Source organism: Macaca thibetana, chromosome 16 (assembly GCF_024542745.1).
Source record: "Macaca thibetana thibetana isolate TM-01 chromosome 16, ASM2454274v1, whole genome shotgun sequence".
Taxonomy (NCBI): Eukaryota; Metazoa; Chordata; class Mammalia; order Primates; family Cercopithecidae; genus Macaca; species Macaca thibetana.
This window is the reverse complement of record NC_065593.1, coordinates 18,594,029-18,619,505: the sequence shown is the minus strand read 5'-3', so window position 1 is coordinate 18,619,505 and position 25,477 is coordinate 18,594,029. Positions and strand designations below refer to the sequence as shown.

The 25,477-nt window shown below is 61.7% G+C and overlaps 1 protein-coding gene across 5 annotated transcripts; it reads right to left on the bottom strand.

The window, feature by feature from the left end:
- Positions 1–1,636: 1,636 nt before the first annotated feature.
- On the bottom strand, positions 1,637–24,134 carry CLUH (clustered mitochondria homolog). Of its 5 annotated transcripts, none has more exons than XM_050765807.1 (26): positions 23,956–24,134; positions 16,848–17,050; positions 15,867–16,038; positions 14,175–14,318; positions 13,881–14,005; positions 13,634–13,788; positions 13,409–13,534; positions 12,956–13,103; positions 12,659–12,751; positions 10,201–10,895; positions 9,006–9,229; positions 8,724–8,828; positions 8,448–8,548; positions 7,713–7,865; positions 7,557–7,619; positions 7,196–7,440; positions 6,807–6,891; positions 6,454–6,607; positions 6,231–6,370; positions 5,024–5,104; positions 4,822–4,947; positions 4,615–4,736; positions 4,259–4,352; positions 4,033–4,167; positions 3,871–3,944; positions 1,637–3,054 (listed from the first exon to the last, which is right to left on the bottom strand). In XM_050765807.1, the coding sequence occupies exons 1-26, from the start codon at positions 24,053–24,055 to the stop codon at positions 2,871–2,873; spliced, it is 4,047 nt and encodes a 1,348-aa protein (XP_050621764.1). In that variant the 5' UTR covers positions 24,056–24,134; the 3' UTR covers positions 1,637–2,870. The 5 variants fall into 5 exon arrangements, with proteins under 5 accessions (XP_050621764.1, XP_050621765.1, XP_050621761.1 ...); XM_050765808.1 differs by having other exon boundaries at positions 8,724–8,825; positions 23,956–24,070; XM_050765804.1 differs by lacking the exon at positions 23,956–24,134 and adding an exon at positions 19,587–20,453.
- Positions 24,135–25,477: the final 1,343 nt, after the last annotated feature.

The window sequence follows — 25,477 nt, the reverse complement described above, 5'->3', positions numbered from 1 at the left end:
TCAGGCGATTCTCCTGCCTCAGCCTCCCGAGTAGCTGGGATTACAGGTGCCCACCACCACGCCCGGCTAATTTTTGTAATTTTAGTGGAGATGGGGTTTTGGCATGTTGGCCAGGCTGGTTTGGAACTCCTGGCCTCAAATGAGCTGCCAGCCTCGGCTTCCCAAAGTGCTGGGAATACAGGCATGAGCCACCGCGCCCGGCCCAGGACCCCACTTTTTAAAAAATTGAAACCTGTCACCTAAAAGAAGGGAAGGCAAAAGAATGGATTTCACACCTAGAGCCTCCACTTGCTTTATGGAAACAGCCCCTTGTGATTTGGGTCGTGAAAAGATGTCTGAGGGCACTAATACGCGTAAAGGATCAGCCAGGAAACACGGGCCTCTCAGGTGACGGGAGGTACAATGGTAACCACACCTGATCCGTTCGCACCTTCACAGGAGGCCCCATTTTGAGAGGTGCGTGAACGTGTGGTCCATGTTCCCAAAACTCAGGAGAGGGGAAAGCATGTGTAGGACACGCCGGTGAGATGGCGAAAGCTGCTGGGGCTGGGGCTGCTGGAAGTACGGGAGGTTTCTGGAGCAGGCCACTTGCTGGTGGCTGTCCCCGGCTGTCACCTAAAACCTCCAGGTCAGAAGCACCTTTTCTCCAGTTGGCTCAGGAAAACTAACAGACTCAGGGTTGGAATTTTTTTCTTTTCAGAATTTCCGAGACGTACAGATCTCTCCAAGCATCCCAAAAGGCGTTTGTTCCTGGTGGGGCCGAGGGCCTGTTCTTGGAGACAGATGGCGAGCCGCGGCCAGCAGCTGCCCTGAGTGCTCAACTTCCCCTCTAGAGACAGGCTTTGCCAGGCGCGGTGGCTCACGCCTGTAATCCCAACACTTTGGGAGGCTGAAGCGGGTGGATCACGAGGTCAGGAGTTCAAGACCAGCCTGGCCAAGATGGAGAAACCCTTCTCTGCTAATACAAAAATTAGCCGGGTGTGGTGGTGCATACCTGTAGTCCCAGCTACTCGGGAGGCTGAGGTAGGAGAATCATTTGAACCCTGGGGGTGGAGATTGCAGTGAGCTGAGATTGTGCCACTGCACTCCAGCCTGGGCGACAGAGTGAGACTGTCTCAATAAATTAAATAAACAGAGACAGGCTTTGCCCCTCGAGTCCGCCTGAGTCTCGGCTCTCTAAATCCTACCCAAGGGTGGCAAACTTGAGGCCCTCCTCCCTGCCCCCAGTGTCTCACCTCTGTGAGTGCTACCCAACCTCCTTCCCACCTTGAATGAAGCGACATGGGCAGGTGCCCAGCCGGGGGGGTATTAATGACCTCACGGGATCAGCATGCACAGGGCCTGGCCCCACAGCCCAGCACCCCTCCCCACCTGGCCTTCACTGCATTTCTTCTATGCCCAATGACAGGTGACATTCGCCTGCACGACACTCCAGCGAGCCTGGTGACTGACTGGCAGCTCGGTGAATTCCAGCTGAGTGCCTGTGATTCCACCCCCTTACCTCCTGCTCGAGTGACAATGTAAGCATGACCTCGAAACTGACCTCACTTGTATCTATTCCTCTCCCAGTCACATTCCTGTCAGCCTTCACCATCCACCCAGACCGGGTTACAGAACACTCAGGTGAGCCTGCGGCCGCAGGTTTCAAAAACTCACTTTATTCCAATGTGAAATGAGGACGTGATGGTTTAAAAACAAGAAAAAGTTCTTGCTCAGCGGTGGGGATACTTTGCTTGCTAGCTCACGCCCATCCCCTTTGAAACAAGGTGTCTGCACAGACCACACCCAAAAGCAGCTCTCCGTAAACCCAGGCGGACGCCCGTCTCCTCCAGGTCTCAGGGTGGTCACGTCCTCCCCAACCAGGGCTCTGACAGCAGGCACAGAGCAGCAGCACAGGAAGGGGGGCGCGGGAAGAGCGGGGCCTGTGGGGGCCCCCAGCACCCCCAGAGCTAGTCTCAGACCAGGAAGGGGGCTGGGCTCCAGAGAAGTGACATCACATCGGCACCTGTAACTTCCCCCAGCCCCGCCCCCGCCCACTGTGCGTTAGGCAGCTCAGGAGAGGGATACATTCAGACGGCAGACCCCAAGCGTATGCCCAGCTGGGTGCAGGGAGCAGGGAGCCGAGCCAGAGCCTACGGCAGCGCCACCCACTGGGCTTGAGGGCAGACAAGCCAGGGCCGGGCACACGGGCTGAGGGCCCAGCACAGCCAACCCTGACCCCTTCATTTGGGAGCAGCAGCCACACCAGGCCAATCACAACTAAAACAGCCCTGCGGCTCCTGTCCTGCCCCAAACTAAAGTGCACCCCAAACCCTCCAGCCCTGCCACAGAGCTCTGGCTCCCCATCCCAGGACACAGGAAAGGCCCCTCCCCACCATGCTTTTTGGCTTTAAACCTGAACTTTCAGAGAGGTTGGGCCTAGGGGTAGTGGCAGCAAAAGCAGCAGCCATCATGTCGACCATACAAACGACCTGAGAAATCCCACCTGTGCACCACCCACGCAGGACTGGCTCGGGCTATGTACAGGGGAGAGGAACGGTCAACACTCACAGCCACGGACGCACGCGCACACGCCTGCTGGAGGGCGGGGGCCTGAGGAACACCTGCCCCCCGGCCGGGAACTGATGGCTGCACGCGCCATTCACGTGTCTTCAATGGGGCCTCTGCATCATATATTCATTGAACCAGTGCAAAAACACCATTTGCGGGGCAGGCAGGCCAGGGTCCCAGGAAGATACGGGGGTGGGGTGGGGTGAAACGTGGAAGAAGAGGGCCTTGCTTCCTCTTCCGCCCGCAGGCACGCCCCCTTCTCCTGGAGTCTGGCTCCCTGGTGACGGGGCCGCTGGCCGACTGTCCGTCTGTCTCCCTCTCTATCCCTGCACGCTCGGAGAAGGGTCCTTGGCGGCCGGGGGCTGGGAGCCCAGGTCCTCTGGGGCCCCCGCTGGCGCGGGCTCGGTGGCCATGGGCTCCTCGGCCCTATCCTTGTTTCTGCTGGCCTCCTGGAGCTGGTGCCGCCGCGCCACCTCGGCTTTCAGATTCTCCAGGTCTTTTTGGCTGAAGAGAAGGGCGGGGATGGAGGTGGGTCTCAGGAGTCCTGGGCCCTCCACCACCCTCCTGGCTTTTGGGATAAACTCAGGCTCTGCTCTATTCAGTGGGAAACGTGTGTGAACAAGTGCTTCCCTCCTGAAGGCCGAAGGTCCCTGGACATGGAGAAGGTAAGGACCCCGCACCTGACCCAGTCTCCGGGCTCCCCTCACACCCAATTCCAGTCACTGCCCTCTGCGGCCTCCCTCCAAACAGATGGAGGAAAGTGGAGTCGCGGCGCTGCTCCCAAGCCCTGCCGACCATTTTAAATCCACTCCCCCCATGAGGCCACACTGCTTGGGAGCACCCGGGGAGCCCGGGGCCTGCTCCTCAGGCACACCCCGCCGTGGAAGGGGAGGCGGCGGGGAGGGAACGAAGCCGCTTCTTAGGTACTGGATGGGAAGACGCCAAGATACACTGTGTGAAGCCGAAACACCAAGGTCTTCACTCATGGAATAGGAGGATGCTGAGTAAAGTAAGGGGTGGGGCGCGGTGGCTCACGCCTGGAATCCCAGCACTTTGGGAGGCCAAGCCGGGCGGATCACGAGGTTAAGAGATTGAAACTATCCTGGCCAACAGGGCGAAACCCCGTCTCTACTACAAACACAAAACTCAGCCGGGTGCGCGCCTGTAATCCCAGCTTCTCGGGAGGCCGCTGAGCCCGGGACCCGGAGCTGGCAGTGACAGAGATCGCGCCACTGCACCCCAGCCTGGGCGACAGAGCGGGGCTCCCACTCAAAAAACAGAAACCACCAGGACACGCTTCTGAGCGGGGTGGGGGCTCACCTGAGAGGAATGAAGAGGATGCCGTTAATGACGTTCAGCTGCTCCAAGACGCTGGCCATGCTGGGGGCTGTGAACTGCGGGGCGGGGAAAGGAGCCGTGAGCGGGGCTCCCGCGCCCGCTGGGCTGGAGGGGCCGCTCCGCCCCGTCTCCGGCAGGTCTCACCTTGAGCGGCGGGATGTTGGCGCTGGAGCCGTTGCGGTAGATCTCATTCATGGTGCGCTGCAGGGCCACGGCCTGCTGGGTCAGGCACTTGAGGTACTCGGAGCTCTCCTTGGTCTTCTCATGGTCCTCGCCCAGCTGCGGGGAGGCGGGCAGAGGCAGGAAGGGATCGGGCCCGCCCCGTGGCCCCTGCCACAGCCCCGCCCCTGCCACAGCGCACCCTGCCCACCTGCGTCTTGTAGATGGTGTAACCCTCCTTCTCGTGCTGCAGGGCCGACCGGAACTCAGCTTTGCTCTCGTAGACGCGGGCGACAAGGTGGTGGCTGCCGGGAGGCGCCGGGGCGAGGGAAGGGCATAAGAGGGCTGGGCGTGGGGGCCTGACTCGGGGGCCGGGGGTCTCCTCTAGATCCCTCCCTGGAAGCCACCGAGGGGAAGATCAAGTCCAGGCTCAGCAAAGAGGGAGAGGTGGAGAGAAATTTTCTCGGGTGTCCGAGGAAGCCAGAGCACTGGGCCTCTTCCATGCCCCCACCGGACGCCCCCACCGGCCTCTGTGGCCCTTGGAGTTTGGGCGAGCGGCCGCCTCACCTGAGGGCCACCTTGAGGGCCTTGGGCCCGTGGTACTTGGTGCTGACGGCCAGCGCGTTCTCCAGGAAGCGCAGCGACAGGTCATACTCCATCACCCCGTGCAGCACCAGCCCGATGTTGTTCTGGGGGCAGGCGGGGGGGCCCTGGTCAGCTCCCGGTCCCCTGGGACGGAGGTGGGTCCCTGCCGCCCCCTGCCCTGGCACTCACGTCCAGCAGCGCCATCTCGGGGTGGTCCTCCCCGAACACCAGCAGCATGAGGTAGCGGGCGCGGTACAGCAGGCTCAGGGCCGTGGACAGCTGGCTGCTGGCGAAGCAGTACAGGGCCAGGTGCATCTGCGGGCGGAGTCGAGACAGGTCAGGGTGGCCGCGGACCCCAGCCCCTCGCGGCCCCCGCCCAGGCGGCACTCACATATTCCTGGATGGTGTTGGGGTGCTCGATGCCCATCACCCGCTCGCTCATCAGCACTGCCTTCTGCTGGTTACTCAGGGCCTGGGGAGAGACGGTGGTGCTCGCTGTGGCGTGGGAACACCCCTGCACCCAGAGCCCGCCTGGCCCCGGCCCAGCAGCCCACACGGCACTGCTCTGCACACTCCTGTCCTCTCCAGCTGCGCTCTGGGTCTGTCCCTTGCACAAGGCAGCAGGGGGGTCAACAGCAGCCGCTGCAACACCTTGAGGGGTGGGTCAGACTCCACAGAGAGCTCCACACACCCGTGGTCTTATGCCCAACAACATCTCCACAAATACCCAAACACAAACCTAAAACTACTAAAAACGTAAGAAGAAAAAAAAAAAAGCTGAGCAGGGGCAGGTCCCTTGAGGTCAGGAATTTGACACCAGCCTGGCCAACATGGCGAAACCCCATCTCTACTAAAAATACAAAAATTAGCCAGGTGTAGTGGCGGACGCCTGTGGTCCCAGCTACTCCGGAGGCTGAGGCGGGAGAATCGCTTGAGCCCAGGAGGTGGAGGCTGCAGGGAGTCGGTATCACGCCACTGCACTCCAGCCTGGGTGACAAAGCAAGACACTGTCTCAAAAACCAAAAACCAAAGACACCCATTTATAAACAAAAGACAGAACAGTCCCTTTGACTGCAGGGAGTGGGGATCCTAAGACATGCGGACCCTGAAACAGCCACCGCCGGCCCCGGCCAGGCAGGCCACCCAGAACCCCACAGCCTCCGCCAGCCCCGCCAGGCAGGCCACCCAGAACCCCACAGCCTCCGCCAGCCCCGCCAGGCAGGGCACCCAGAACCCCACAGCCTCCGCCAGCCCCGCCAGGCAGGGCACCCAGAACCCCACAGCCTGCACTGGGCACAGAGGACGCGGGAGCTCGGTGGCATGCTTCCTGCCACTCACGGACTCTTAGTAGGCAGTCTTGCTGACCCCCCTGCCATCGCCTCCCAGAACTGACCTCACCACAGCACAGGGGGCTCCTGAGCTCTCCCCAGGACACAGTTACACAAGGGTGGAGCCAGAGGTGGCCTGGGCAGAACGATTAACTTCCCGGGGTCTCCCTGGACTCTACCCACTCTTCCGCCGGGGGCCCCCTCACTCCTCATCCCCCAACAAGAGGCCAGGCCTTTGCTGCCACAGCCCAGAGGGTGCCTGAGGCCCACCTCTGCGTAGTCGCCCATGATGTAATGGAGGCGGGCGAGGAGGCGCAGGCAGGCGCAAGTCTCCACGTGCATGGCTCCGTAGACGTTGTTAAACAGGTTCAGGGCCTCGTTGATGAGCTCACAGCCCTCCTTCAGGAAGCCTGCAGGGCACCCCCAGGGGGAGCAAGGTCAGGACGGGGCATGGGGAGCCCCCGCCTCCACCCAGCCCCACCCGGCCACACACCCTGCTGCACTTTGGCCTGGCCGCTCTGGAAGAAATGGAAGGCATCCGAGGCCTTGGGGTTGACGTGCTTGACCACGGGGAAGATGTTGAGCACGTCCTCCTCGGTGAACGCGGGCTTGTGGCGACTGTCGAAGCTGTACTCCTTCAGCAGGACCTGGAGAGCAGCCCCCACACACAGGAAGCCTCAGCCCCGGGCTCAGAGAGTTGGCACCTCCCAACCCACCAATGCTTGCGCACAGATGGCTACTATGAAAAAGCCACCTCCCCTGTGTCCCCGGTCGGGGGTGGGAGCCTGCAGCAGGGACACGGCGGGGATGCAGTGGGACGCAGTGGGGACGCTGAGCCGTGCCCACCTGGATCCCTGTTTTCAGCGAGATCTCCCGCAGGAGTGTTATCTTCTGCAGGCCGTAGGTCTCCACAGCCTGGTCCACAGTCTCACTGAGGAGGGAGCAGGAGGCCTGAGCAGCCCAAGCACCGCTGGGCCCCCCAACACTGTCCCACCCAGCTCCCCAACACTGTCCAGCCCGGGCCCCCAACACTGCCCCACCCTCCACCCAGTTCCTGGGAGCCTCCGGGCTGCCCTCACCCTCCAGCACCCAGTGATCTCCACACCTCTTCTCTCCTCCGACTCCCTGGCCTATGACCACAGGCCTTAGATGCCATCTGGGAGCCAGTGGTGGCCGCCTCATCTGCCCAATCCCAGCTGCGTCCCAGCCGCGTCCCAGCCACGCCCTACACGCACCACTCGAGGTGGAAGTCAAAGTAGTTCTTGGCCTCCTGGCAGATGTCCTTCCAGAGCTCCTGGGGGGTCACGACAGCCCAGGCTGTGTTATCTGCAGCTCCGGGGGGCCGGTTTTTCCTCCTCTTATTCCTCTTCTTGGAGACCAGCTCGTCGGCGGGCAGGTGGGCCACGGGGTTAGGGTAGGAGCTCAGGAAGCAGTTCAGGAAGTGGCTGATGGCGGCTGAGAGGCCGGAGAGCTCGACTCCCTGCAAGACAGGTTGGATCCAAGTCACAAGGGCCCTCAGCCCCACCTCAGGCTCTTTCCCGAGGCCCCACACCATGCTGGCAGGCCATGGCCAGCCACGGGGCGGACGGGTGGCACCTGTAAGTACGTCTTGAAGATGTGCTTGGCCGAGCGGGTGATGAGTTCTCCAATGCCGATTTTCTGGAAGGATTCAGAAGGGAGGTCTCGGTCAGGCCCCCCGCCTCCATCCCAGCCCCGCAGCTCCCGTTCCGCCCCCGCCCGGGCAGCACTCACGTAGACGTGGTCCAGCTGGTGGCGGGCCGGGCTCCGCAGCACCAGCTCCAGCACCTTGCCCAGGTAACGCATGTTGATGCCACGCTGGCGCATGACCTCAGCCAGCGTTGCCCCGTCCATGGGCAACACCGCGTGCTCCACGCAGTCCTTCACCTGCGGGCTGCAGCAGGTCAGGCCCCGCCCGGCTCCTCTGCCCTCACCCAGCTGAGTCTTTCTAGGGGAGCACAGCTATCCTGGGAGCCTCTGGAGAAGGACCCCCAAGGCTCTAGCTCCCAGTCAGGATGTGGGAATGTGCCCAGCCTCTGGCAGAAGCAGAGGTGGGAGACGCAGAGGTGCCTGCTTGGGGCCACTATTTGACCCCTAGCCCCGTGTCCTGAGGCTTGGAGGCCACAGTGTTGGGGGAGCACCCAGCACCCCGGGGCCAGGCGCAGAGCCTGCGAGAGGAGGAGGATGGGCAGCCCCCACTGAGCTCCTGCCCCATCCCCCAGCCGTGTCACCACCCACGGGTCAGAAGACTGGATCCCCAGCTGCCGGTCCACCCGGTGGGCTCAGCAGGGCCCGAGCCCTTGACCTCTGGGAGTCAGGCTCCCCATCTGTCAAACGGGGAGACCCACTCAGGGAAAGCTGAAGAAATAACTCCTGCAATCCTGTGTTCAAGGGCCCCCAAGTCGGAGACGGATGAGGGACCAGCACCCACCACGCAAGCCCCACCTAGCCCCGCAGCCCCTCCCTCACCAAGCCAGGGATCTGGCAGGAGAGCAGGAAGGCAGCCGCGTCCTTCAGCAGCTGCTTCTGGTCCCGAACTTCATCCTGGCAGGACTCAGGGAAGCGAACCCCTGGAGAAGGGAGAGCAGAGAGGCTGAGCCAGGCGGTGGCAAGACAAATGCTGCCTGTGGCTGGCGGGGGAAGCGCTCAGATGGGGGACAAACCCACCAGCCCCAAGGGCCCAGTCCCCCCCAGAGAAGCTCTGGTCCCGGAGGGCTCCCGCACTGGCCGGCCCCTACCACTTGCCTGGTGAGAAGATGTCAGGATTGAAGCGAATGTCGAAGGCGGTGCTGCTGATGGAGCCGACCGCCTTGCACGCGTTGCGGATCACCTCCCGGCTCCGAGGGTCTGCTGTGAGACACGGCTCCATGAGACGTGGGTCCCCTCTGCCACCGGCGGAGCTGGGCTGCCCCACGCCTTGCCCCCTAGCTCCTCGCAGAGACGTCTGCCAGCCTCTCCCAGGTGGGGTCATAAGCCACCCTGGCAGGGCCAGCCTGGGCTCTCCCCCGGCATCTGCAGCAGCCTCACCTGTGCCGTCGTCTGCGGCGATGGTCTCTGCCAGCTCCTTCACCTTGGCCAGGCCGCTGGCGCTGCTACCCTCCTCCTCACTTCCCGCCTCCGGTCCTGGAGGGTCCTCAGACTTGGACTCCAAGGAGGAAGGACCACCATTTTCCAGGGAGGAGGGGGTCTCCAGCTGGCTGGCTTTCTGCTGCATCAGCTGCAGGGCAGCCAGCTTCATAAAGAGGAGGTACCTGGAGCAGAAGAGACAGGGCACAGCAGGAGCTGGGAATCGGGGAGAGGAGCTCTGCTGGCCCAAGGCTCCCGGGGCTGGGGCTCCACACCCCGCAGGCATGAGGCACCCTCTGGCCGGTGTGCACAAGTCAACGCAGAAAAACCAAGATCTCCCAAGAGAGGAAATAGAAGGTGGCCAGGGGCGGTGGCTCACGCCTGTCATCCCAGCACTTTGGGAAGCTGAGGCAGGTGGATCACCTGAGGTCGGGAGTTCGAGATCAGCCTGACCAACATGGAGAAACCCCGTCTCTACTAAAAATACAAAAAGTTAGCTGGGCGTGGTGGCGGGCGCCTGTAATCCCAGCTATTCGGGAGGCTGAGGCAGGAGAATCACTTGAACCCAGGAGGCGGAAATTACGGTGAGCCTAGATCACGCCATTGCACTCCAGCCTGGGCGACAAGAGCAAAACTCCATCTCAAAAAAAAAAAAAAAAAAAAAAAAAAAAAAAAAAAAAAAGGCTGCATTATGGAGGGGATGGGACAAGAAGGGCTCCCCATCCGGCTCAGGGCTCTCGAAAGTGACAGGAAGCCACTGGCATTTGAAAGAGTTACTCACACTGTGGGACCTCTGACATGGCCATTTCCTAACCCTACATACACACCAGCGGCAGGGACCCCCGGTGCCCCACCTGCCCGCCCCAGCACTGGGACAGTCACAGCCACCCAGACTTCCTAATGCTCCTTAAGAGAACAGCGCCGTTGCAGCCGGGTCACCCGCCTGAGTGCTCACGAGTCTGCAGCCCTGGTTTCTGCACTTGGGAGCCTGACAACAGGGCAGGTGGGGACGGGTCTCCAATGACTGTGGCCAGACGGAGCCCTTCTTCACTCTCCGGCGCTTCTCCAACGACCCAGCCCTAGCCCCACCCAGGGCGCCCGCATTCCCTGCAGCTGGCCCTGGCCCTGGCCCTGGCCCAGCAAGGCCGCCCCTCACCTGTGCTCCACGAAGGCGTCCACCAGCTCCTGGCGCAGGCAGCAGAGCTTGTGCCGGTGCGCGCGCGGGAAGCCGGCGCGGGCGCATTCCTCAGGCAGCTCCTCGCCAGGCACCGGCAGGAAGTTGAGGTCTGGGGGGAAGGTGCGCAGCAGGTCGAGGATATAGTGGCGCCCGTCGTTGCCAATGATGCCCTTGCACTCGACCGAGGAGCAGAGCTCCACCTCCTCGTCGCGGTCGTTGAGCACCCGGTGCCGCAGGATCTTGAGGGGCCGACTCGTGCGCTCCAGCAGCTCCAGGTACCGCGGGTGCGACACCACGGTCTTCCCGAAGTCGATGGAGCCGTAGATGACGCTCTGCTCCTGGTCCCGCTCCAGGATGCCGGGGATGATGGACTGGGCCGTGACGCGGTAGCCGCGGTAATCCACCACCACCGTGCCCAGCGTGTACAGCCCCTCCACGTCCACCGCGTTGTAGGTGCGGACGCCGTTCAGGTCGTTGGTGGGCGCCACGTAGGCTGCCACGTCCCCCCCGAAGTCCTTGTAGTGGTCTCGGACGTCGAAGCCCAGGCTGAAGAAGATGTTGTTCCAGATGAACATCTGCATCTTGGTCTCCTCACTGGGGTTGATGGCCATCACATTGCCGTCAATGACGGCCATGGCACCCCGGGTGGCTGCCGCGGTGAAGTCGCTGTGCACCTGCGGGGGTGGAGGAGGGGAGGGTAAGAGGCCCTGCCCAGGAGAGCCTGCATCCACCTGGCCAAGCGCACCTAGACCGCCGAGGCAACCAGCCCTGCCTTGGAAACCCAGGGACCCAGAGCCTGAGTTTCCTCATTATGTAGAAAAAGGCAAGAAAACCATGTTTTGGCCGCGCGCGGTGGCTCACGCCTGTCATCCCAGCACTATGAGGGACCCAGGCGGGCAGATCACCCGAGGTCAGGAGTTCGAGACCAGCCTGACCAATATGGTGAAACCCCATATCTAATAAAAATACAAAAAAAGAAAAAAAAAAACAGCCAGGCATGGTGGTGCACGCCTGTAGTGCCAGCTACTTGGGAGGCTGAGGCAGAAGAATTGCTTGAACCTAGGAGGTAGAGGTTGCAGTGATCACACCACTGCACTGCAGCCTGGGGGACAGAGTGACACTCCATCTCAAAAAAGCAAGCAAACAAACAAAACCTCCATGTTTTGAAAATACACTTGTGCTCAGGGAGACAGCAGAGCTGAGTGATTAACAAGTGTGGGCAAGTTTGGGACCCACCAGTTATGTGCCAGGTGAACTTGAACAGATAAAGGTATTTACAAGTCCAAAATATTACACAAAATAGTGTCTATAACGCACTTGGCACCATCTCTAGGGGAAGTTGGTAACTGAGAAATGAGTTTTTGTTTCTACATTTATCATCTCTAGGCAGTAAAAAGATGGAAAGTTTTTTTTTTTTTTTTTTTCAGACAGGGTCTCATTCTGTTGCCCAGGCTGGAGTGCAGTGGCACGAGATCTGAGCTCACTCGACTTCCCCTGGCTCAGGCGATCCTCCCACTTCGGCCTCCTGAGTAGCTGGGACTACAGGCACATGCCACCATGCCCGGCTAATCTTTTGTATTTTTTGCAGAGACAAGGTTTCACCAAGTTGCCCAGGCTGGTTTCCAACTCCTGGGCTCAAGTGATCCCCCTGTTTCAGCCTCCCAAAGTGCTAGGATTACAGGAGTGAGCCACTGTGCCTGGCTGAGATGTTTTTTGAGATGCAGTCTTGCTCTGTCGCCCGGCTGGAGTGCAGTGGTGCAATCCCAGCTTACTGCATCCTCCGCTTACTGAGTTCAAGCGATTCTCCTGTCTCAGCCTCCCGAGTAGCTGGGACTACAGGTGCCCACCACCACGCCCAGCTAATTTTTGTATTTTTAGTAGAGATGGGGTTTCCCCATATTGGCCAGGCTGGTATTGAACTCCTGACCTTGTGATCTGCCCGTCTCGGCCTCCCAAAGTCCTGGGATTACAGGCATGAGCTACCGAAGCTGGCCTGAGATTTTTTTTTTAAGCAACTACTTCTCCTCATTTCTCTTACTAACCCAGTGCTAATAACTTTTAAACCCCAGCCAGCTAAAAGTGTTAATGCAGATGAGCTCCCGCCCTAGAAGGGCCACGGTTGGCCAGCGCTCGCCCAGGCAAAAGCCCCGCAGCAGTCAGTGGAGGGCGGGAAGCTGGATGGCCCTGGACACTCAGTCCCTATGGGAAGTAGGGCCCGCTCCTCCCAGGGACTCAGAGCCTCAAAGAGACCAGAAAAAGGTACTGGGATGGTCTGCTGGGAGGCAGACGGCTAGCAGACCCTGCAGGACACCCTGACTGGCCTTTGGGGAACCTGACAGGGTTAGGGCTGCCCCTGCCTCCCTTGCTTTCCTCCTGTCCACAAGAAAACCCATCAGCAGACAGACGGTGGGCCTGAGACTGCAGAGGCTGCAGGCACCTTGAATATGGCCCTTTCTCGGAGCAGCCGCTCAGGCAGGTTCTTGCGAGGCAGCTCCCTCGTCGTCTGCAGCTCCTCATTCCAATCTCGGGTCTGCAGAGCGATCAGAGAGGGAGATACGGGCTCAGCCTGTGCCCTGTGACCTGCTCTGGGCAGTCCCTCCTTCCACCTTCCTGAGAAGAGCCCCAGACTCGCAAATGAAGAGTCAAGCATGGGGCTTCCAGGAAGTGCATGGAACCAGCCCAGCACCCAGGAGGGCAGGGGTGCCCAGCGAGGGCAGGGCCCGGCTGCAGGCACCTGTCCAGGAATGTGCTCCTCGTAGCCCAGCCTCGAGGTATAGGCATCCTCTGCGCGCACGCAATCCATGGCATGCTCCGCCTGGGGTGCTGTCCAGCTGTACACCTGGAATGGGGTGGCGATCCTCTCGAACGGGTGGCGCTGGACCCTGTGGCAGGCAGGGGAGGGGAAGATGGCGCAGCCCACCAAGCTCAGAGCCCTGCCACGGGCCCTCTCCTGAGGCCCCCGCCTGCCCCGGCATCTCCTACCCTGAGACACCGCCCTGAAGCCGGAGGGAAGCGCACGGGCCCTCTCCCGCAGCTGCTGTCTCGGCACCGACTGACAGCTCCCTAGAGCGGGGACTCCAGCACTGGGGGCCCAGGGCGGTTTCTCCAGACAGAAGCACTGGAGTGCAGGGCCGGCTCACCCCAGGCCCCGTGTGCCACGACACAGGCGGGTGGGCGAAGGCACTACCTTTTCTTCTGTAGCACGGCGAAGTTCTTCCTGAAGGCCGGGCTGATCTGGTTGAGCAGCTCCACCAGGGAATGGCTGAGGAAGCGGGGGCTGGCGGGCTTGGGGTTGAAGTGATAGGCCGTGGACCTGCAGGGCGAGGGGGGCACTGAGCGGGGGCCCAGGTGTCTGCCCAGACCCAGAACAGCCGGCAAGGCAGGGGGGCGTGGTGGGCTGGCAGGGACTCACTGATTCAGGTAAAAGCCCCGTGTGGACGCGGTGATGCTGACTTGCCGGTCCTCGGCCGTGATCACAAACAGGTACATGAGGTCCCCATGCATCTTCCGGTTCCCCGGGGGCGGGTTCCAGCCGCTCATGGTGAGTACTTTCAGGCACTGCAAGGGCTGTGGGAGTGGCCGAGGCTGAGGGGCCAGGCCTCTGGTGTGGGGCCTCCACCCCGCCAGGGACCCTCTTCCTCCCTCCCCCAGGATCCTACCTTCCAGTCGCGGTTTTGGGGCTGCAGGGGACACAGTGGCCGCTCCCGGCTCCCTGGCAGGATGTACTCGGGCGGTGTACAGTCGATGGGATCCATCTCCAAGCCCTTCTTCCGCTTCCCGCTGTCTGAGGGACCCGAGGCTGGTCCTCAGCACAGAGCCACCAGGGCCAGCCGTCTCCCCACCTGCCGATGCCCTGGTCTGGGTGCCTCAGGCCCAGGTCCCTCGGCCCCTTCTCCAGCCCCCCACCTTTCCCCGCCCCTTGGTCCAATCCCCGGCCCCAATGCCTCCCGCACCTCCCAGGTCGCCGTCGGTGAAGACACTCAGGAAGGACAAGGAGTTGCAGTCAACCCCGTTGAAGGCATCGGATGGGTCCAGGCTCTTGAGCAGGTCTCGGACGTGGCGCACGTGGATGCGGGCCTCACGCACCGTGTACGGCTCTGTCAGGAAGGCGGGAGGGGACGGCGTCACCAGAGCCCTGAACCCTGAACAACCTGCTCAGCACCAAACAGGTTTCAGGGGTGCTAACGTAGTGGTTTTAATTTTTTTTTTTTTTTTTTTTTGAGACAGAGTCTCGCTGTGTCTCCCAGGCTGGAGTGCAGTGGCCGGATCTCAGCTCACTGCAAGCTCCGCCTCCCGGGTTCACGCCATTCTCCTGCCTCAGCCTCCGAGTAGCTGGGACTACAGGCGCCTGCCACCACGCCCAGCTAGTTTTTTGTATTTTTAGTAGAGACGGGGTTTCACCATGTTAGCCAGGATAGTCTCGATCTCCTGACCTCGTGATCCACCCGCCTCCGCCTCCCAAAGTGCTGGGATTACAGGCTTGAGCCACCGCGCCCGGCCTTAATTTTCAACTCTAGGCTTCCGTTTTCCAATTCCACTATGAACACATAAGCTGGAGTTCTGGTTTTGACACCACACACACACACACACACACACACACACACACACACACGCGCTCTGCCTACTGGTAAGCAGGGATCTTTGTTCATAAAGAACTTTCTGCCAGATGCCTCGGAAGCACACACGGCCGCCTGCTTTTGTGCGCCAGCGCCTCAGGGGGACAGGGCTCCTGGAGCTTCGGGGCTTCCACAGCACAGCCTTGCCCTGCTCTCCCGAGGCAGCCTCGTGGAGGGGCCTGAGGACTTTCCAAGGCCCCCAGTGTCAACACTGCCCACTATGCGGTTTCATGGGACTTTAATGGCGGCTCTTTTGGTGGTGGGGAGAGGTTCCGTGATCAACCGTGGGCGCTGTTGAGCTACAGATCTTTTCCGTCACTGCTTTCAACAGGCCCTGGGTGGGGAACCTGAGCGGCTTCTACCCAGAAAACTCAAGGCCACGGACCAACCTGATGGCACCTCACTGTGCCCGCCCGCCCCACTCCAGGGCTAGGGAACTTTTGGGACTTCTCATTCATCTCTACAGACCTGGCCTGGGCTGGCTGCAAGCCCTGGCATGGTACTGCCGGATTTTTCTGTTTTAGAATCATGGCTCTGTTCTTTTGTTTGTTTTTTGAGACGGAGTTTCGCTCTTATTGCCCAGGCAGGAGTGCAGTGGCACGACCTGGGCACACTGCAACCTCTGCCTCCCAGGTTCAAGTGATTCTCCTGCCTCAGCCGCCCAAGTAGCTGGGATTACAGGCGTGTGCTAGCATGCCCGGCTAACTTTTTGTATTTTTAGTAGAGATGCGGTTTCACCATGTTGGTCAGGCAGGTCTCCAACTCCTGACCTCAGGTGATCCACCCACCTCGGCCTCCCAAACTGCTGGGATTACAGGCGTGAACCACCACGCCCAGCCACGGCTCTGTTCTTCAACCCCTGGGCTGTGAAGTTGGCAGATATAGGTGTGATGGCCTGAGAAGCAGACCTGTGCTCCAATCCTGCCTCCATGAGCTCATCTGTGACACAGGGACCCTGGCATGGACGGTGCTGCCTGCCTCTGCCTCCGTGGACCCTCCCCTGGGCAAGCGCCCAACTTCCAGACCAACCTTCCACCACGCGCAGCACGGAGCCCTCCTGCAGCCCCTCAACACTGCGCAGCTCCGAGAAGTGGTCCAGCACGTTGCCGTCCAGGTGCAGCGAGAAGCAGGTGCGGTGACACGTGTCCTCACGGTCCATGAGCACCTGGTGGATCTCCTGCACCATCTCCTGCGGGGACACCTGCAGGGAGAAGGCCCCGACCACCCTGGTGAGAGGCCATGTAGCAGAGAGCAAGGACAATACCACCTTGTCCCCAGCCCAAAGTACCTTGGTCCCCAGAATAAATGCCCCAAATACTCGACTTCCCACTTTCTGGCTTTTAAATCCAGGCCATGTCCACACGTGCCACGCCCTGTGTGTGCAGCCTGGACCGTGGCCCACCAACTTGGCCCTGCAGACCAGGAGCAACCCCCGAGCGGAGAAGGGGAGACGGAAGAACAGGGGGTCAGAATTCTGACGGCAGCCTCACCCCCGTCCTTGCCCAGTGCTAAGGGGCCTGGAGCAAATGGCTTTCACCTTCCAGAAGGGGTGCTCTGGGGCCCAAGCCTGTGGGTGCTGAGACACACGACGGCCCTGCCTCATTCCCCACTGAGTCACCGGCTTGCAAGACCTCCACGTTGGCTCTGCCCTTGGAGATTACCCAATACCACCCTCCCCTCTGGCAGATGGTAAAATCACGGCCGAGAGAGAGCTGACTTGCCTGAGGGCACAGAGCAAGAGGCTGGGAAGTCCTGGGATGCCAACACGACCCAGCCACCATCACTCCCCTCCCCACATAGGGCTGGCGGGCCCAGCTGGTCGCCGTCCTCTAGCAATGGGGCAATGACCTGACCCTGGGCTCGATTCCCACGTCTATCACGCTAGCTGGGCGACTCCGGGGAGCGCACGGGTTCCTCAGTTTCCTGCCACAGTGTGGGGCAGGAGGAGCTTTCCAGCTCACCCTCCCCAGCAGGCTCAGGCCTGGTCCCCAACAACTTCCTCCATCTTACCTGCAGGGAGAAGGGCTCGATTCCAGGGGCGAGGATCTTCACAGAAAAGCCCGTGTCCTGAATGACAATGACTTCCTGGCCGGTGGTCTCGTCTCCCGGGTCGGCCTCATCAAGCCCATTTTCCCTGGGCGGCTCGGCCGCCCCTTCCTCCTTCTTCAGGCTCTCTGGGCAGTCCCCGTTTAAGAGCATGACTGATGGCAGCTCTGTGGGACAAGAACGGATCAGAATCAGGCAGCCTCGCTGGTCCGGGGTGCCGTCCGCCTGACCTCACACGCCCCAGCCGCGCGGTCTCGCCCTGCCCTCCGCACACCTGCAGGCCACTCACACACCCAGCCGCCCTCCCAGCCACTGCTCCTGGACCCACTGTAGTGTGGAACCTGAACACGCCGCCCAAACCACTCTCCCCAGGGTCACCAAAGCCACCCTTCAAGCCAAACCCAAGGGTCTCCTCCGGCCCTAACACACCTGGCTTCCCAGCAGCAGCCCCTCTTCCTCTCCTCTTCTCTGACCCACGCAGTGCCCTTGCCCCTCCCCCTCCAGCCCCATCCTCTTCCATCCCCACTGAGCTGAGATCCCAGGCTGCAGCGGGGCTGCAGGGGTGTGCCTGGGCCCAGCCTCTCCTCCTTCTGACCCCACCCCCTCCCATACACTCCTGCCTCGTGGCTCACACGGCCAATCCTGTCCCCTCTCCAGCCTTTTGGACCAAGGAGACCGCTGCCTCCCAGGCATCAACAAGTGGCTGGCCCTGAGGCACCACTGAAGACTCGTCTTGCAGGAACGGAACTCATCTTCCTCCTCAAACCGGCGCCTGCTCTATCTAGTCACCCACTAGGTATCTCCCAACCCACCCACAGGACCTGGCCTCTGCAGCCACTGCCCTGGGGCAGGCATTTCCTCTATTCAGCAGGGCCACCTTCCTCCTAGGAAGCCCACTGCTTACAAGACCAAGCTTCTTAGGCCAGTGCTCTCAGGCACCCACCTGAAGTCAGCCTCGGCTCCGGCCTGCTCCCTGCTGAGGTCTAAGGACATCACACCATGGAAGCCTGGGACCGCCTACTGCCCTCCCACCGCTGTGCTGCTGTGTCTGTGCTGCCCCTGACATCCCATTGAGTACAGCAAACACTGACTCACCCTTCAAGGCCTAGGAGAAATAAACCTTTTCGGCAGCCTGCCCAAACGACCCTTAATGGCGGGATCACACCCCACCCCCCTTTCATTCCCAGAGACATTCTGCACCCAGGGTGGCGTCCTCACCAGCTCTAACCACCACGTTCTATCTTGCCCAGGCTCAACAAAAAAGGCAATAAATAAGGTACTTACTGCAAACCTGTAGCTAAGTCCAATATTTGTACACAGCACCCAGTCCAGCAGGGTGGGGAGGAGGTGACAAAACCTTGCATTCCTACCCAGGCACCAGTGGAACAAAGGAGAGCCCCTTGTTCCGCGGAGGAGCCAAGGACCGCCTCTCATCACCTCCAGCAGACACAGGCCTGCCTGGGCACCCATCGGGGAGACGAGGACCTTGGCCCCAGGACCTGCCCATCAGCCAGGCTCACCTGCCTGGCTTGGCTTGAAGCTCAACGGTGCCAACTCCGAAGAGGGCCTGGGTTCCCTTCCAGAAAGAACAGCTCACCCAGCTCTGCCCATCCCATCGAGACCCCACCTCCCCTTCCCTGCCCAGCTCTCAGGAGTGGGGACAGGTACATCTCCCAGAACTGTGTGGTCCCAGTCCGGACCCACCAGAAACGCGGAGCAGAAGCCTCAGGGAGGGGATGAGGCCGGCACAGAAAGGCAGAGCCCGGGGCCTGGAGAGCCACTCCCTTTCCCTGGAACCCCACGAGTCAATGAGAAACAGGACCGCTGAGAGCCCAGACAGTCTCTTCCCCCTTCCCCCAAAGAGGGGTATTTGCAGCCCAGCAAGGCTCGGAGCCTGGCCTAAGGTCAACCAAGTCAGAAAGGGCCCCAGACCCCCTCCTGCGGCCTGCACCCCACACCGCGGCACCGCCCTCCACTCTGGCCGCTGAGGACTTTCAATGACTGTGTCTGTCACGCCTCTCCATCCCCACCCCACCCTCTCCAAGCCTGCCGTGGACTCCCAGGCACAAGGATGCACAAAGACCTCCCTGCCAGCATCCAACCGCCCCGGCAAGGACACCCCCAAGCCGCTAGCAAGGGAGCAGCCCCCCCAGGCGAACACCTGCCTGACTCTAGGGACACAGCAGATGACAGCTGGGCGGTGGTCGGTCAGCTTTCAAAAGGCAAGAGCAGGGCAGCCAGGTGGAGGCACCTGCAGCCGGGAGCCAGGAACCCCCCACAGGGTCCCTGAGAAAGGCTGCGCCGGCTGCCAAAAGCCCCTGGAAGGAGGGGAGAAGCGGGAAGAGCCCCCACCCAATATCGAACAGCGGTTTTGCGCTGTGAGAGCCCAGAAGCGGGGAGTCAAATACCTAGACAGAGACAGCCTGTGTTCTTCCGCCTGTCTGGAATGGGAGGACAAGGCAAGGCGGCCACGGCTCCCACTCTCCTTCCCCAGCCCAGGGAGACCACCCTCAGGGGGTACCTATTCCCTGATCCGGTTTCAAAGGAATGTGACTGGCTGCCCATGGGCCTCCGCTCCCCAGGACAGGATGTCCTGCCCCGAACCTTCCTCCAAGGAACCCCGAAGGTCTCCCCACCCCTGGATGAAGGCGGAGCGATCTCCCACACACACAACTGGCTGGCTCACCAGGTCCCGGTGCTCACCTGGTGCAGTTGGCAGCTGCCCTGCCCTCGGCTCTGGAGTCTCAGGATGGCCGTGGCAGCCAGGCAGCCGGCTCTCCACATCAGCCCCAGCATTGCCCGGATGCCTCGTTCCAGCCTCAGCCGCTACCCTTGCCCTAATGCAGCCAGTCGGCCCGGGGCTGGAGCTCTGGCTGGCTTCGGGTTTCAGCGGGGCCAGGCTTGCCGTGGCAGCCCCAGGAAGGGCACACTCCCCCTGCCTGGCATCCCGCTCAAGGTCGGCCAGAAGGACGGCTGTGGGCCAGGATAACCCAATGGCCCCAGGACCCCAGGGGGAGCTGCTATCAGCACTCAGGCCCGCCTCCCTATGCCCCCTAGAGAGGGGGTCACTGCTGGCAAAGCCGCTAGGGGGATCAAAGAACCCAGAATTTGGGGTACCTGGACCCCTCAAGATTGAGGGCGTAGAAGACTGGCTGGCAGGGGCAGGGCCCAGTAAGGGGGTCCTCTCCTCAGCTCCCACCCCAGTGGGGGTGAACAGGACCGCTTCCGCCAGCTGCCGCCAACAGCTGGCACAGACCCGGGCCCAGGCCATAAGGTGGCTGCCTCTGCCCACCAGTCCCAGACACTGAGCACCCTGCTGTCCCTGGGCCAAGGGCCTGGCTGGGACCTCTGGCTCCTGCTGCCCCCTGCAGGTGACCTGGCTGCCAGCCCCTTCCTGGGAGCCACTGGTTCTGCTGGGAGGGAGGGGGATGGGCCCCCAGCTTCCCAGAGGACAACTGCACCCGTGCCCCTGGCCTCCAGGCTCCATCAAGAAGCTGGCAGGCTCCATCTTCCCTTCCCAGCAGCCCCGGCCCTGCCAGGAGGGAACCAAGTCTCTCCCAGGGGAGAGCAGAGCTGGCAGCAAGAGGCCGGCGGCCGCACAGCGGGGGAGGAGCCCAGCTGGCCAGGGCGCCTTCCCAGGGCCTCTGACATGCTGCCAGGGCCCAGTGAGGACTGCCCCAGCATCCACCCTACCCAGGGTGGGCGGGAGTCAGGCTCTCACTCCATCCCCTCCCCCCTCCAGGACCAGGGATCAGGCAGACCCTGGGCTGCTTCACAGCCCCCATGGAAGGTTCTGTCTCACACAATGACCAGAGGAGAAGGACCAGGCGTAGGCAGAGCCCCTCTGCTCCTATCCCCTCACAAAATACACTCTAACCCTCCGGAGGCAGGGCTGGGGGAGGGCAGCCTGGCAGTGACCCCACAGCAGTGTTGACAACCACCTGCGTTCTGGTTACCACAGAGCCAGGACTCACGCTAGGCCCAGCCCACGGCAGCTCCCTGAACCACCATGCCAGCCCATCTCACCTACGGCAGCTCCCTAAATTGGCTTGGCCAGCCCATCTCACCTGAGGAAACTGAGGCTCCAGAAGGCTAGGAAGCAGCTGCCCAAGGTCACAGAGGCAAGAGGCAGCCAATCCAGAGCAAGAAAAAACCAGGTGTTACTATCACATTTGGGATTAAGTTTAAAAAAAAAGAAAAAACAGGTGTGTCAAATGCCCAAGCCCATGGCTTTTGAGTCACTCCCACAGAGCGCAGGCTACCGACCAGCCCCTGCCAACCCACTCCCGCCGACCCGCTCCTACTGACCCACTCCCGCTCAGTGCAGCCCTCCCTAGGGGTCCGGCAGCACCCACAGGTGGGCTGCACCTGCTTCCTTCTCCAGGCCTCAAGACTGTCCCGGGGTGGGGGGGCAGATCTATCCCAGGCACAGCATCACCTGAGGCCTCTAAACCCTCGGGCCACTACTCCCTCCTCTCCCGCCCGCACCTCTGAGGATGTGAGCTTTCGGGGAGGGGAAAAGGAGGCCTTCCGCAGAGCGGGAGAACGGGGCCCAGCAGCACTCTGCATACACGCAAACTCAGATGCCAGTGAAGAGGTAAAGCGCACCCCAGCAGGCCTGGAGGCGCAGGGACCCCAAAGGCGGCAGACAGGAGGAACTAGAAAAGAAACTTAGGCCTCCTCAGAGGGCCTGTGAGCTGCCCAAGCCAGGCACAATCTCACTCAGAAGATCGTGCCAGGGCCAGGCCACGCCCCAGCCAAGGCCTCGGCAGTTGAGGCTCCAGCAGGAAGTAGGGTCCTAAAAGGTGCATCACCCGTCCCAGGAGCCCAGGGCTTCAGGGAAAGGCAATGGGGCAGGCAGGCGGCCTATCGAAGAACCCACAGACCAGGCACCTGTTTGCCTCCTTCCTGTCCCACCCAGGCCAGAGGCAGGTGTTCAGGGCCTGAGGACAGTCCAGAGTTCCTCAAGCTGCTCTCCCCACATCCCATCCAAGAGAGGAGCTTTAGGATACTCTTGGGGAGTCCCCATTAGCCCCTAGACTCCTTCCCCAGCTGCCAGCCTCCTCCTCCTCCCGCTCTCCCCTGGGCAGAAGGAACCTGACACACCACTGTGGACCTGAAAAACCTGCCTGTTCTCTTAACCCCTAAAAGCCACTGTATTCCCAGGAAGGTAACCAACCCTTGCCCCCCACCCTCAATGGCCTTGATCACCTCCTCCTTAAGGGGACTGAAGAGCCTTCCAGAGTTGGATCTCAGAGGTCAGAAGCCTTGGTTCTGATGCTCAGGTGGGCCCCAGCTTGCAGGGGGGTGGGTCTTCATTAAGGCTCCGTCCTTTCAACAGATCCGGGCTGGCTGTAATGTAAGTCTTAGCTACCTGTACTAGCTTCCCAGGGACGTAGGAGCCCATGTCCTGCCCACGAATATGCTCCCAGTTTCCCCAAATAGCTGTGCCCTTCCCTGACTCAGTTTACCCCAGAGCCCCACCACCAGCACAGTTAGGAAGGGGCTTCACTGATTCCCTCACAGAAATCCTCCAACAGATGCTCCTCGGCCCCCTCGTTCTCAGCATGTGATCCAAACCAACACGCCTGTCCCAACTTCCTCTGGGCCTGGCCACGGCAGCCTTGGCTTGCTGGCCAAGAGCTGGAATCTAAACACTTCCCTTAACAACTAAATCGCTGTGTGACCTTGGGCAAGTCACTTCGACTCTTCAGGTCTCTGCTAAAGGGGAAATCAGCCAAACTCCTCTTATCTAGCCTGCCCACACGGATTCAGAACCACATCAGCACAAAGCTGGTAGGTTGGGGCGATCAGCATTTGCTGTGCTGCCCAAACCTTGGCCTTGTCTAGGCAATCAGCAGTACTGCCCCAGCACCTGTCCCTCACCCCAAGGTAACTCTGCTATGATGGGAACAGGGTCAGAGGGCCGAACGCTGTCCCCATCCTGATTCCCAAGTCAGCCCTGGCGCACTCACTGAAGCTGGGAAGGGAGATGATGAGGCGTTAAGACCACAAGTCCCAACTGAGGACAGTCAACAGAGGCGGGAGGAACTGGGGGACAGGAGTAGCTCTGCACCCCCACTGCCACCCGGAGCAAAGAGGACCGCAGCCCAGGCCTGAGGAAGATGACGACTGAAGGTCTGGGAAGGGGATTCCAGCCCCAAAGCTGGAGTCTGAGACACGGCGGAGGTAACAGAGGGAAGAGAAGGGGCTCAGGAGAAAGGGAAAGCAGGCCCCACCCGAGACAAGCTGCAGCCACTGCCACAGTCACCACCACACAGCCACCATGGGGGATCGCTGGGAGCTTGACTCCACACTAACGACCTTTGCTTTAAAAACAGCAACTCTGGTCTGACCCACTTTTCGCAATAAGGCAGGTTAATGATCAAGTTCTGGCACAAACACTTCCCCCTGCCAAGGAGTTCGGTTTTGCCCCATGCACAGGCAGACGCCCCCTACACCAGGTCGGCCGAGCGGGCCAACACACCTGAGAGTCGCCGCCACAGCCTGAAGACTTGCGGTTACAGCCTGGCCTCAGGGCATGAACCAGGGACGCCCCGCACCTCGTGCTCTTCCCACAAACCAAGCCTGGGAAGCCTCGAGCGGAGCTTCACTCCCAGGGCTGCAGCCCTGCGCACCGGGAATGCCTGGGAGGCCGACGCGGAGCAGGTGCCGAAGGGGGCCGTCCCGCAAGCATCGGAGCGACCCCAGCTCAGACAGCTCCCAAGCCCGGGCGCAGAGGGGGTGGGGCCGCCGATTCTCTCGGTCTGCGGCGGCGGCGCACCCCGAAACCGCGTGTGCGCGCACGTGTCCCTGCGATGAGGCGCGCGTGTGCCCGCCGAGGGTGCCAGCCGAGGCTGCCCTCCCCGGGACCCCACGTGCGAAGCCCGGACTGCAGCCGGGGGCGACTGTGAAGGTGACCTTCAGGGCGGGGGCGACCCGGTGGAGGCCCCAGCAAGATACAAGCGGGCCAGGCGCGGAGGGAAGGCGACGGTCCCCGCGGAGTCCCGAACCCGCCCGCCCTGGTCCGGCGCCCCCCGCCCGGCGGCCCGCTGGCCCCGGCCCCGCTCACCGGCCGCGCCCGGCCGCCCCTTGCCCCCGGCCTGCGAGCCGTGATCCCGGGCGCTGTCGGCCGGGGCGGCCGCCGGCAACTCGTCCGTCTTGATGACCATGGTGGCGGGAGCGGGCGTCCGCTTCGGCTGTCCGCGCCGCCCGCCGCGCCACTAACCCAAGTGCCCTGCGCGCCGCGGCCGCTGCGGGAAGGACGGAGTCACCGGCCCACGTGGTGCGCGCCGTGGCCTTTGACCCCCCGCCGTTCCCCTGCCCCGCCCTCGCGCCCGGCCCGGCCCACGGCAGCCCGCGAGGGACAAAACGCGCCGCGCCTCGTTCCCCGCCCACGGACGCGGTGACTTTCCCAAACGTCTTAAAGGCAACGCACCCTGACTCAAGGCCCAGGGAGGCTGGGCGCCCTCTCGGGGCGGGGCCTCGGGGAGACTCCCTGCCGCTCGCTGCCCGTCGGGCGGGCACCGTGACCTTGGGTGGAGACTGATTGGGTCGGCCATGGCTAACCCTCCCTTGCCCAATGATCCCCTGTTTTCTTTTGCAAATTTGCTAAATGACCGCGCAGTCTGTCATCTGCGGTGTTCGCGTGACCGTCAGCGCCCTCCCCACCGGGCAGGCCCTTTCCCGCCTAATGGGTGCGGCGGGATTATTGAGGGAGTGGAAGGCCGCGTAGGGCACGGGCAAGAGAGGCGAGGGCGGGACATGGCAAATGGGGCTCAAGTGTCAGAATGGACCCGCCAGACTGTGTTCCGAGCCAGAACGGGCCCCCTGCTCGCGTCCTCGACCCCTGGGTCCTCACCTCCTGGCTGGTGTCCTCATGTGACAGTGGAGGAGGCCGAGACCAAGGTCACGCAGAGAGCGAGGGATGGAGCCGGGTCCGACTCCATCCACAGCCAGGACGCTTTACAGTGGCTCGTATTTTTCACTGGGCTGGGGCTTGGCGGGGACTGAACAGTGAGGTCAGGGGACACTGGAACCAGCTCTTGCAGTGAATTGAAATGCCCCAGGCGGTCTTTCCTGCCCAGGCCCCAGGGGGCTTTTGTGAAGCACCTGAGGCGTTTTCCCTTAGGAGCGTTTGTCAAGCTCTAATGGGAACTGGGAGGACTGGGAGGGCCCCAGCTAGGGCCTCGCGCAGATTGCAAAGGAAAGCCGACCTTGTCCTGGAGAGCACGTGGTGAGGAAAGTCACGATAGGATGTGAGCATTTAAACAGGAGGAAGGAAAATGGGAAGTGGTAAGATTCTTCTCGGCCTGGCGGGGCAGCGGCTCGCGCCTGTAATCCTAGCACTTTGGGAGGCCGAAGCGGGCGGATTACTTGAGTTCAGAAGTTTGAGACCAGCCTGGGCAACATTTCAAAACCCCCGTCTCTACAAAAAATACCTGGCTTTTTTTAAAGCCAGGTGTGGTGGCACGCGCCTGCAGTCCCAGCTACTCGGGAGCTGAGGTGAGAGGATCATTTAGGAGGGCTCAGACTGAGCCCAGGAGTTCCAAGCTGAGGTGAGCTATGATGGCACCACTGCACCCCTGCCTGGG

Bases quoted from the DNA above. Each gene is read 5' to 3' on its own strand.
- CLUH (XM_050765804.1), bottom strand. From the start codon at position 20,391: ATGGAGCCTGCCAGCTTCTTGATGGAGCCTGGAGGCCAGGGGCACGGG. The intron at 13,535-13,633 runs GTGAGTCCCTGC...CTCGCCCTGCAG, and splicing joins CGGGGCTTTTACCTGAATCA to GTCCACGGCCTATCACTTCA. The intron at 8,549-8,723 runs GCAAGTGGTAGG...TCCCTTCTCCAG, and splicing joins TCCTGACATCTTCTCACCAG to GGGTTCGCTTCCCTGAGTCC.